This window comes from Garra rufa, chromosome 8 (genome assembly GCF_049309525.1).
Source record: "Garra rufa chromosome 8, GarRuf1.0, whole genome shotgun sequence".
In the NCBI taxonomy this organism is placed as follows: Eukaryota; Metazoa; Chordata; class Actinopteri; order Cypriniformes; family Cyprinidae; genus Garra; species Garra rufa.
Window position 1 is genome coordinate 12692088 of NC_133368.1, and position 13635 is coordinate 12705722.

Consider the following 13635-nt stretch of genomic DNA (forward strand, 5'->3'; position numbering starts at 1 on the left):
CTTCACAAAGGAAGCCCACATGGAATGAGAGGCAGATGGCCTGCCATTCAGCATCCCTTTGCTTTAGTAACCTGAGGAGTCGTGACCTTCAGTCAGCCATACCAGAGACCAGCACCTGCACAATGATATGTTCCTAGACAGCTGCTATAGCGCGAGATGAGCAATAGGCTTGCGGATACATTAAATGCTTCTTTTCTTCCTTCCAAATGGAATGTTGAGCTTTGTTGCACATCGCTGAGAGGAAACTGAATTGTCTTCGTGAATACGTCTCAACCCATCCCAGGGGACCATTAAAACATTTCGCTCAATCAATGGAAATCTTTTAAGACGTTTTTCTGTTAAAACATGGCTTTGAATGAAGTGTAATTTTTGCGAATATCGCGTTAATGTCCCATTAGGAGACCCGGGAGAATTAAATGGATATTTCACACATTGTTCTGAACCTCTGTGATGTTCTTTCTTCCATGGAACACAAAAGGTGAATTTTGAGGGAAATCCTGGCTGATCTATTCTATAATGAATGGGGAATGGGCCTGTCAAGTCACAAAATTGCAAAAAGAGCACAATAAAGTGATTAGACATGTGAAGATGTGTGCTATAGTCCATGCTACAGTATATACAACCCAGGCTCATTGGAAAAATCCACCTGCAAAATTATATTAGGTTGCTTCTTATTCGTTTTGCAACACTTACAAAGTGAAGTGTTCAGTTTTATTCTAACGTGAACCTAGAAATATTTTATTACATTAGTTGTTCATATTATGGCAGTTTGGAAATGAAATTTCTGGTAAGTGGGAGCTAAAACGCTAAAACATTTGAAAACAATGTATAACTCCAAATCCTACTCTAAAGCTAAGCAAACATGACACAAAAACACAATTTCTGCAGCAATCATAGCATTTTAGTCTTTGAACTATTTTATTGTGACTCATGCTTTGCAGGTACTTTACCAGGTGCGCTACTGAGCAAGTTTACTACATCAGAAAAGCCATATATATGGAGCTGGTTGTGACACAAACATATAGGTCTTTATTAATTGAAAATTAATACCTTAATTGATCTTCCCCATAATCATAATTTGTGTAAAAAGGAACACAAGTTGTTGGTATTTACTGTTTCTAGTGGGAAAATGCAGTGAATTGTATGCATTCGTTTATGGAAAAGATTCAGGATATTCTACAAAAATGCACCTTTTTGTTTCTTGGATGAAAGGATCAGACCACAAAAGGTAGACCTCAGTTCTTTAGATTATTAAAATATTGCTCACATGATTAAAAATGGTTCTTTGGGGAACCCAAAATGGTTTTTCATCGTAAAACTCATTTTGAAGCAATTTTTCTAAGATTGTAGACATCGATGAGATTAAATAAAGAGGAAATGGAGACTTTTGGATGCTTCTAAAATCAAAATTCAGTTGTCTCAATATGAACTGAAACATCTCTCAATAATTTGATCTTATCTTTCAAGATCAAATTATTTTCATTTATTGATTTACTAATTTCCAGCAACACAACTGACACGTTCAAGCACCAGAAAGGCAGTAAGGACATTGTTAAAATTGTCCATATGACATCAGTGGTTCAACCATAATGTTATGAAACTAAGAGAATGCTTTTTGTGTGCAAATAAAACTAAAATAATGACTTTATTCAACAATTTTCTAGCTTCCACAGTCCTTTCTGGCCCTTGAACGTGGTAGTTACGTTGCAGTCTATGCAGGGTCAGAAAGCTCTCATATTTAAATAAAAATATCTTAAATTGTGTCCTAAAGATGAACAAAAGTCTTATGGGTTTGGAATGACATGAGAGGGTGAGTAATTAAAGGATAACTATTGCCAAAATGCAACCTGGGCTGTTTTTTTTTTTTTTACAGTGAATGAGACAAACATATATCTAAAAGCATAATTACGACAAACGAGCCGTTTTTGAGATTGACCGTGATTTCGTTTTGTGGTCAATGGCCGGTGAATGGGAGTACTAGGGGCATAAATTTGAGCGCATCAAAATCTATATTTTTACAACACTAAGAAGGCTTGACACACCATTAAACTTTGCTCGAAGTATCGCCTGGGTCTCCACACATGAACTCGAACATTGAGAACATTGTTTGTGTACACAGAGTTTACTAAAAAGAAAGGTTTTGAACAACTCACTTACACTGTTTGGGTTTCCGCTCGCAGCCATCTTGCCAGTCAAGAAGTGTTGATCTCCGAATGCGAATGAATGGACTCCATAGGACGAAATATTAGGCTTATATGAGGCTCTTTTTACAACTAGAAGGTTAATATTGTTTTTCACTTGCGACAAAACAACGAATTAGCCGTGCATTTATATGGAAATATGCTTTAGGAGCTATCCTTCCTTGCATTCGGAGATCAACACCTCTTGACTGGCAAGAAGGCAGCGAACGGAAACTCAAACAGTGAAAGTGAGTTGTTCAAAAACTTTCTTTTTAGTAAACTCTGTGTACACAAACAATCTTCTCAATGCCCGAGTTCATGTGTAGAGACCCAGGCGATACTTCGAGCAAAGTTTCATGGTGTGTTGAGCCTTCTTAGTGTTGTAAAAATATTGATTTTGATGCGTTCAAAGTTATGCCACTAGTATTCCCATTCACTGGCCATTGACCACAAAACGAAATCACGGTCAATCTCAAAAACGGCTCGTTTGTCATAATTATGCTTTTAGATATAAGTTTGTCTCGTTTTCAGTAAAAAAAAAAACAGCCCGGGTTGCATTTTGGCAATAGTTATCCTTTAATGATAGAATTTTAATTTTTGGGTGAACTAGCCCTTTAACAATAGAATATGCTGGGATGAGAGACTCACCTGCTTGGTTGGTAGTGATGGTGACCGCTGCATACTGACGGACCGCCGGGGCTTGAGCAGACACTCCGTTTTGGGCCTCAATCTCAAAGGTGTAGTTGGTGTGTGCCAGAAGGTCCACCACGGTTACTGTCGTGTTAGTGAGGCCGGTGGCACGGGGCAGGAAGCGCACGGCCCCTCGACAGGGCTCACACTGCCTGGGACCCGGCCAACATCGCTTACAGACCACGTTAAATATCACATCCTTCCTGCCTCCGCTGTCAGCCGGCCAAGTCCAGTCTAGAATCACTGACGTCTCATTAATGGCAGAGATCACATTGCGTGGGGCAGATGGAGGTCCTGAGGAAAGAAGATACGTGATATAATAGTTACTCAAAATGTTTAAATCAAGCTATAAAAATATTGTACAACATGATGAAAATCCATTTGAGCTGTATTGAAATGCATATTCAACGCTAGGGCTGCCCTATAATAGTAGACTATTAGTAGACAATTAGTAGACGAGAAGAGGCTTGGTCGACCAAAAAAAAAAAAAAAAAAAAAAAAAAAAAAAAAAAAAAAATCCATAGGAAGTGGCAAAGTCATGCAGTCCATGACGGACAGATCATTAACGGCTGGTCTATGTGGTAATATAACACATCGGGCAGGATATCCAAATGCTCACCTATCATTCATCGACATCAAATTGTGTGCACTCACAATAACAACGAAACGTTGTGGTTTTGTAAAATAATGAAAGCAAACATAATGCGCTTTCTTGAGCGTGAATCTTCGAAACTCTACTACAAACAAATATTGACCCAGGAAACCTATCTTGAATGTTTTTTTCTACACTCTTTAAATTAAAAGTTCTTTATTGGAATTGACAGTTTCATGAAGTACCTTTAACATCGACAAAACCAAAAGTTTCACAAAAGGTTTTTTATAGTGGACCTCAGTTCTTTAGATTATTACAATGTTGTTCACATAATGAAAAATAGTTAAGAACTCTTCACTGAAAGGTTCGAGGAACCTTTCAGTGAAGTGAAAATGGGAAAGCAATGAGATTAAATAGAGAGGAAATGGAGACTTTTAGATGCTTCTCAAAGCAAAATTCAATGGTCTCAATATAAACTCAAATAAAATGTTGAAAAATGTTGTTCACATTATGAAAAAATAGTTAAGATCTGTTCACTAAAAGGTTCTTTAAGGAACCCAAAATGGTTCTTCAGGCAAAAACCCATTTTGGAGCCATTTTTCTAAGAGTGTAAAAAGCAATGAGATTAAATGGAGAGGAAATTACTTTTAACTAATTACTTTAACTATGCTTCTCAAGCAAAATTCAATTGTGTTAATATGAACTCAAACTAAATGTTGAAACATTTTGTTTACATGATGAAAAATAGTTAAGAACTGTTCGCTGAAAGGTTCTTTGAGGAACCCAAAATGGTTCTTCTGTGAAAACCCATTTTGGAGCCATTTTTCTAAGAGTGTAGAAAGCAACGAGATTAAATGGAGAGGAAATGACTTTAAGATGATTCTCAAATCAAAATGCAATGGTCTCAATATGAACTCAAACAAAATGTTGAAAAATGTTGTTCACGTGATGAAAAATAGTTAAGACCTGTTCACTAAAAGCTTCTTTGAGGAACCCAAAATAGTTCTTCTGCAAAAACCCATTTTGAGCCATTTTTCAAAGAGTGTAGAAAGCAATGAGATTAAACAAAGAGGAAATGAAGACTTTTAGATGCTTTTTATGTCAAAATTCAATGGTCTCAATATAACCTCAAACTAAATGTTGAAAAATGTTGTTCACATGATGAAAAATAGTTAAGACCTGTTCACTGAAAGCTTCTTTGAGGAACCCAAAATGGTTCTTCTGTGAAAACCCATTTTGGAGGCATTTTGCTTAGAGTGTAGAAAGCAATGAGATGAAATGCAGAGGAAATGAAGACCTTTAGATGCTTCTCAAATCAAAATTCAATGGTCTTAATATGAACTCAAACAAAAGGTTGAAAGACATGTTCACTGAAAGCTTCTTTGAGGAACCCATAATGATTTTTCTCTGAAAACCCATTTTGGAGCCATTTTTTTCTGAGAGTGTATAAAGCAATGAGATTAAATGGAGAGGAAATGACTTTTAGATAATTCTTAAATCAAAATTCAATGGTCTCAATATGAACTCAAACAAAATGTTGAAAAATGTTGTTTACATGATGAAAAATAGTTAAGAACTATTCGCTGAAAGGTTCTTTGAGGAACCCAAAATGGTTCTTCTGCGAAAACCCATTTTAGAGCCATTTTTCTAAGAGTGTAGAAAGCAATGAGATTAAACAAAGAGGAAATGAAGACTTTTAGATGCTTTTTATGTCAAAATTCAATGGTCTCAATATAACCTCAAACTAAATGTTGAAAAATGTTGTTCACATGATGAAAAATAGTTAAGAACTATTCGCTGAAAGGTTCTTTGAGGAACCCAAAATGGTTCTTCTGCGAAAACCCATTTTAGAGCCATTTTTCTAAGAGTGTAGAAAGCAACGAGATTAAATGGAGAGGAAATGGAAACCTTTAGATGCTTTTCAAATCAAAATACATTGGTCTCAATATGAACTCAAACAAAATGTTGAAAAATGTTCACATGATCAAAAATAGTTAAGAACAGTTGGCTGAAAGGTTCTTTGAGGAACCCAAAATGGTTCTTCTGCGAAAGGCCATTTTGGAGCCATTTTTGTAAGAGTGTAGAAAGCAATGAGATTAAATGGAGAGGATATGGAGACTTTTAGATGTTTCTCAAATCAAAATTCAGTGGTCTCGATATGAACTCAAACATTTATCATCAAAGTCTTCCAAGATCAAATTTTTATAAATTTTTATTTATTTATTAATTAATTTATATTTATTCATTCACCTAAATCTGCAAGCAACTGTCTCATTTGTGCCTTTTGGGATTTTTCCTAAGGGATGACAGGAGAAACATCTGGGACAAAGTTTATACTTAAATGAAACACAACTGAGAACTCCATTAAATCTCATGAGCTATGAAAGGGCAATAAAATGTCCCTCTGGGGAAGTACGTTTACTTTAAAAAGTGTGGGTTTAATCGTTAAAGTCATCAGTTATGGATGGATACGGAATTTAGACAGGCATGTCCTTCCCCTTGTTAAAATGTTGGCAAAGCCTCTAGAATTACTCCAGAGTTCAGAAGTGTCCTCACTGGATTGTTATATTAACTTTTAAAGATTGTCCCGATAAAAAAATGGGGTATGAAGTGCAGCCAGCGGGCTCTATTGATTGGAATAGCAGGCCAGCACAGCAAGCTGTTATTTGAATAAGTGACAGACTTCTGCGTATATGAACAAAAGTGAGGAGAAAGGAGATGGACACCAGCTCAAAGCCAGATTGTAAATAATTTTGGAATATTTCACGAATTTAATATTTGACCTCCGGGTATAATTACACAAAAACTAAATTCCTGCCTTCAGTGGTGGTGAGTGAAGGAATTAGGTGTGCGATGTTGGGTTAGTTTGATTTGATGTGAAATCTCACACTGAAGGCCCAGTCTAGAGAAGGTTTCCTGAGAACTTGAGAACCAATCTGACAGACATTTTGTCTGAAAGCGAGAGTGGGGGAAAGATAGGATTTGATACTACATTAAGAAATAGAACATTACACAAAGGAGTCTCCTCCACAAATTCGCTCCGGAACATTCCAGAACACTCCCTGTTGCTTTCCCTTGATTCTGACATGCCGATAAATCAGACGTTTAGCTTCAAGGTCGAATACAGGATTCACCACACTGGTCCTTTCAAAAGCACTTATAGAAAGAGAGCAACAATCCTTAAGGAATAATTCACTCAGAATGTAATTTTATAATCACATTTACCAGCTCTTGCTGAGGGGTAGACTGAAAGACTTTCACTGAAGTCTTAAACATCAGTCTGGTTCTTACAAGTAACAATAGTATGACTAAAAGGCATAGAATAAAGCATATAACTTTCTTCCAGAATTTATGCTCTGCTTATTAAATGTATACACTTTACTCGCATTTAATGTGCTTTCTATGGACATAAAATCACTTTTGTAAAACGTGGACATCCTAATGTCTATAGCCCACATATACTGTATTAGATGAAAAAAAAGGTCAAGATTATTTTGTTGCCGTTGTTATAATATCTAATAATACTTATCTGTAGCAATATTATCAAAACTAAAACTAAAATGAAACATCTCATTTTATTTCGAAATTTCATGAAGGTGAGAATTTTCATATTTGGCCCAACAATCTTTCTTTCTATTTTAAAGTACAGTGGATTTTCTACTTACAACACATCCTTGATCTTTCCTTTGTATAAAAAATGAGTATCATAAAAAGGAGGTTGTCTGTGTCAGCACAGATAAAAAATGCATTAATGTGCCTCAGTCTGCAGTGGCAACAGCATAAACCAAAGTCTCTTTTTATAGGAGAGAGGAAAAAGTAGTTATATGTCACTAGGTAACATCTTTGCCAGAGCAAGGCGTCCTTTGATCCAGCTGTATAATAGAAATCACAGTGAGCAGGTAATGTTAACAGACTGGCTGGCCTGTTAGGGGGAGGATGTGAGGTGTGCCAGAGTAAGCCATCCATTACACGGACACTTCAGTCTGACAGGCGGTTCACAAAAGTGTGAATACAGCCTTCGTTATTTTCGCCGACCTGAACAATCACCACCAACAATATGACGAGCAAATGAAATTCTCTCCGCATTGATAAGTGGTACAATCAAAACTGGGTTAGATTACTTTTAGTTTTAAATTTTAGTCCACTACTGATTACAGATTACATGAAAACTGTAGTAAGTAATGTAATCTAGGTTAACCATTTGGGGTAATGTAATCAAACTACTTTTTTAGATTACGTTTAATCTTTTTTTTTATCAAACTAGTTTAAACTTTTAAACTTAACATTAAATAAACTGAATATGATGAAGACATTGTGTTTCACAACTATTTATCACCAGTGTTTAGTAACTTGAATTTGTTTAAATCAATAAATTGTGTATAATTTACTGCCATTGTGTAAAAAATATGTAATCGTGTAATCCATAAAAAAGTAACTGTAATCTGATTATGATATCCCTTGTCAAAAAGGCTGCTATTATTGTTATTAACCGCCGCTAAATAAAAACAAAAAAGCTAATTGCGACAGTTTATCTCACAATTCAGACTTTTTTTCTCAGAACTGTGAGATCTAAATACACAATTGCAAGTTATAAAGTCTGAATTGCGAGACATAAACTCGCAATTCTGAGAAATAAAGTCTTTATTTTGATAAATAAACATAGCAGTCTTTTTTTTACCCCTCGAAACTGAACTTTATAACTCACAATTCCAAGTTTATACTGTATCTCACAATTCTAAGAAAAAAAAAAGACAGAACTTCGCAAAAAAGTCTTGCAAGATACAAACTTGCATTTGTAAGAAGTTTATTTCTCAATTCTGACTTTTTTCTCACAATTGCGAGTTTACATTTCGCAATTCTGACTTTTTTTCTCCGAATTGTGAGATATAAACTTGCAATTGCAAGTTATAAAGTGAGAATTGCGAGACATAAACTGCCAATTTTGAGAAATAAACTCACAATTCTGATAAATAGTCACAATTTTGATAAAGTCAGAATTCTGAGAAATAAAATCGCAATTTTAATAAATAAAGTCAGAACTGCGAGATATAAATTCGCAAATCTGACTTTTTGCCTCAGATTTGCATGCTATGAACTCACAAATGTGAGTTATAAAGTCAGAATTGCAAGACAAACTCACAATTCTGAGAAATAAAGATGCAATTCTGATAAGTAAAGAACTGGACTTTATAACACGCAATTGCAAGTTTATATCTCATAATTCTGAAAAAAAAAAGTCAGAATTGCGACTGTTTTTCTCACAAATCTGACTTTTTTTGAAATTTTTAAAAAAAGTCAGAATTGTGAGAAAAACAGTCGCAATTCTGACTTCTCGCAAATGCAAGTTTGTATCTCACAATTCTGACTTTTATATGCAGTCAGAATTTACATTTTTTCTCAGATCTGCGTTATATAAATTCAGAATTGTAAGTTATAAAGTCAGAATTGCAAGACATAAAATCAAAATTATGAGAAATCAACTCGCAATCCTGAGAAATAAAGTCACAATTTTGAGAGATATAAACTCGCAAATCTGACTTTTCCCCTTAGATTTGCATGCTATAAACTCACAATTGCGAGTTATAAAGTCAGAATTGCAAGACAAAAACTTGAAAAAAAAAAAAAAGATAAATAAAGAAATGGACTTTATAACTTTATATGCAAGTTTATATCTCGCAATTTAGGCTTTTTTCTCAGATTTGCGTGATATAAACTCACAAGTGTGATTTTGATAAATTTTGATGAAGTCAGAACTGTGAGATCTAAACTGAGAAATTCTTATAAATAAAGAACATACAAGTCTTTTTTCCCCTCAAAACTGGACTTTATAACTTGCAAATGCAAGTTTAAATCTCGCAATTCTGAGAAATAAAAGTTTTGATAAAGTCAGAATTGCGACTGTTTATCACAATTTAGACTTTTTTCCCACCAGTTTACATCTCGCAATTCTTACTTTTTTTTTTCAGAATTCCATGATACAAACTCACATGAGATATAGACTCAAAATTGCAAGTTATAGTCAAAATTGTGAGACATAAACTTGAGAATTAAACTATTTCTCAAATTTGAGAAATAAACTTGCAATTCTTAAAAATAAACTCAAGACATAAACTTGCAAATCTGACTTTTTTTTTTCTCAGAATTGCATGTTATAAAGTCAGAATTGTGAGACAAACTCATAAGTCAAACATATAAGTCTTTTTTTCTTGTAAAATTGGACTTTATAACTAATATAAGTTTATATCTCACAATTGTGAGAAAAAAAGTCAGAATTGCAAGATACGTTTTTTTCTCTAAATTCAGATTTTATTTCTCACAATTGTGTTTATATCTCGCAGTTCTGACTTTATAACTTGCAATTTTAAATATATATTTCACAACTTGCACAGGCTTGCATAAAAGATAATATATTCCAATTACAAGTACTTATGGAATCTGATTACATAATCCAGATGTACACGTAACCTGTTACTACCCAGCACTAAGTACAATTATATAACATGTTCGCCGTTGGCATTTTCCTCACGTCATAGATTTACGCCACAGAATATTGCCTTTATGAGCTCATAAAATGGAGGCAGCCAGAAATAAACAAGTCCATTTTATAAGTACTAAAAACAGGCATAAATATGTATGCCTTTGAAACATTCAACGGTGATTAAATGCCGACCTTCGCTGACACGACATAGAATGCAACATAAACTGTAAATTTTACAAAGCCATAATTCACAGAACAACTGCCCGTATAATGCAGCCATGACCTGAATTATATTCACATGCATACAAAAAACATCTCTGAAGAACTCAGAATGACCTTCCACAATTATTGCAGATAATATCGTGCGTCGTCTTCCTTTAATTGCAGTTCCGCTCTCAGAGCTGCACTTAAACTGTATCTGTTCCACTGCCTGCATCCCAGCAGATTCTATCAAGATAAATGTATGAACTCGAGGGCTATGACAGTATGAAGTGGAGAAATTAAAGTCGCACTCTCTGTTCGAGCGTTTTTCCGCTTGCTGTAGCCATCAAAGTCTTAAACCAACATTGGAAATGAGTGCTTAAGTGGGAATGAAGACTCTGTATTGCTTCCGACAGACAAAATAAAAAGCGACTCGCATGAGCGTGGCGTGATCCGACGTGCTGACTACTTCGGATGTCACGTAAGATACACCCTATTAAACTTGGCCGCAGAATTCAATAAGGCTCTTGGTGGTTTTATGTGATATGAATCAGCACTGATAGCAATGCGGTGATTTATGGATAATGTGTTTTGGAATGCTTGGCAGTCGCTGTATGCATCTGTCTACCATCTGCGTGCTTCTCCATAAAAGAGAATGGGTTAGCTTGCTCCGCTGCGCAAACCCAGAGGAGGCACGTCGGTGGAAACGGTTAAAAATAAGCAAACACGGCCTATTCTCGGTGGGACGGCTCGAAGGCCGCTGAGGGGGTATCGGAAGCTTTGTCAGAACGAGCCAACGCAAATTCATCAATCCTTGAACAAACACCATCCTTCAAAAAGCTCCAGCGCTTCTGAGAGAGAAGGCTGCACGGCGGACGGGAACGCTGGGTTTCAAACAACATAAATAATTATTCCCGTACAACAAAATCACTTCTAAACGCTTGTGGAGGTTTTGCTGTCCTGCACTGTTGTGTTGGACATCTGGGTACGTCTTTGTGTTGTGGGTCAAACTGACGTATATTGGTTTCCATGCAGTTTGCCAAAAATCAACACTAAGAAAAAAAAAAAAAAAAACCCTACAGATTCATGAGAAAGAAAAAAAAAATCTTTTGAAGCTTGCAGTGTTATTTAAGTATAATTGTGATACTGTTATAGTTTTGTTTAATAATTGTATTTTTGTATTTTCTGTTTTCATTTTCATTTTAAATAAAGTTTCGTTGTATTTTTGTTGTTTAAAAAAATTATAATAAAAATAATTTCAATTAATTTTAATTTTATTTTTAGTCCTTCATACACCAAGTTAAACTAAATGAAACTGAGAAATGACATGTTGGCAACTATCTGAAATAAGTTTTTTTTTTTAAATGTCTATATAGTTTTTATTATTTTTAATTGTTTTTTATTGTCTTTTTTTAGCTCTTTAGTACACCAAGTTAAACTAAATAAAACTGAGAAAAGATGTGTTTATTTTATCGTTTTCTTTTTCTTTTTTCTTTTATAAAATAAGAAGAATATATATATATAAAATTAATTGTGAACACAAAAACAAATAAATACATAAGAGAAATTATGAACTCATAAATAAATAAATAAATATGAGGAAAAACAAACAAATAAACAAATAAATAAATAAACGGTCCCACTTTATATTAAGTGTCCCTAATACCTGTGAAGTTACATGGTAACTAGATGTGTACGTAGCATGTAACTACAATGTAAGTACACTTTGGTACATTGTATCTACAGCTCTTAATACTGGTGTATTTACACACATGTAACAACTCACTGAATAGCATTTGTAAGTACAAATGTGTAACAGGACATTGGTAACAACACTTTTTTTCACTTCTGGAAGTACACATGTGTAACAAGAATTATGTAACTACATTTTGTAACAACAATATGTACTCACAGAAGTTTTTACACTTCCACACAGTCTTCAATACTGCAGTTACCAGTTTGGAATGCCCTGAAACATTATTGAAATCGTGATGATTCCTATGTAGGCTACATACAATTCTTGTATTCATGTATTTGTGAACACTGAATTAGAATTAAAGTATCAATTTGTAATACCAGTGTACTTACATGGTAACTCCTCAAGAACTGTCTACTTAATATAAAGTGTAAAATGGTCACAATTTACTGAGTAATATATCAAATGTAAACCTCTGTGCAACACTTTAATTTCAGTGTACTTACATGATAACTCCTCAGGAACTGTCTACTTAATATAAAGTGTAAAATGGTCCAGCCTGGTCTCATTGTTTATATGTTGGTATTTATACGTATTTTTAGATGCACAATTTAGATGTATTTCAACGTTTAAAACGTACAAATAGCTACGTATGTTTTGCTAAAAACGTAAAATATTTACGTATCTTTCATTTCATTAAATATTCGTATCAATGCCTTTTTATCATTTCATTAATACGCGATTTATATTTTTAGCCCCCTTAACCTACCCCCAAACCTAAAGCCACCCATTTTATAGCAAATATAAAAGGATATAAATCGTAACTGACAAAAATATATGCAGGGAAATTACCATTTTTACTAACAATATAGCATAAAAATATTTTTATAGTCACTAATCACACTCCTACCTCTAAACCTAACGTTAACCATTTCTCTCTCAGTACAATAAAAAAAAAAAAAAACATGACAGACAGAAAATTGCAATTACAATAATTTATTTAATGCAAAAATATCAACAGCCATACCAAAAAGTAATCCAAATGGCGATGCTTTTGCAGCCGCAGTCCTCTCTGGCAGAATACAGTAGGTTTGTTTGAGGTGCAGAGCAGAATTAAAGTTATTATTCGCTGAAATATTAATCAGATTATTTTCCTGATCCTCTCCGTAAATGCGGCCAAAGAGTATGCGCCCGCGCAACATTCAAACATATCTCACCAGAAACACGGCATGTCGTAAACTGTGACGAATGCTGCTGGCGAGAGTCAATGAGAGCTCGATTTTCCTGCCGTAAAAACTGCCGTTTCCTGACGCGGTTGTATTTGAATTCGTAAAATAAAGATAAAGATTTGAATTTGGGCATGTTCCTCGCAATGGTATGGATTCTGAAGATCTGGATTATAGCGCACAAATAAAATTGTTTCATTTTATAATTATGATGCGTGTTCGGTGTATTTTATGGTTTTATTGTTAGTCGCAGGGATGTCAGAAAATGCCTGCTGTGTCCCACCGCTACAAACGAAGTTAATATTACATAAATGGTTAAACGATTTTAGAAATGTTATTTATTTTAAAGGTTTAAAGTGTAGTCTTGTTAAACATTATGCTTACATATGCTTGGAAACGAGTTGGCAACAGAAATCACACAGAACAGGATGGAAAGTTATAATTTCATATTAAGTAAACTATTTAATAATGCATTTGAAAACACAGTTTATATATTACTCTGTAGGCTGGACCATTTTACACTTTATATTAAGTAGACAGTTCCTGAGGAGTTACCATGTAAGTACACTGAT

The 13635-nt window shown here is 34.5% G+C and overlaps 1 protein-coding gene across 1 annotated transcript in view; it reads right to left on the reverse strand.

Annotated features, from left to right (window-relative positions):
- epha3 (eph receptor A3) overlaps window positions 1-13635 on the reverse strand; it is a 110978-nt gene that overhangs the window by 92686 nt on the left and 4657 nt on the right. Inside the window, exon 2 of the mRNA XM_073845013.1 lies at window positions 2829-3164. Within this exon, the coding sequence (XP_073701114.1) occupies window positions 2829-3164 (336 nt within the window). The remainder of the gene's footprint in view (window positions 1-2828; window positions 3165-13635) is intronic.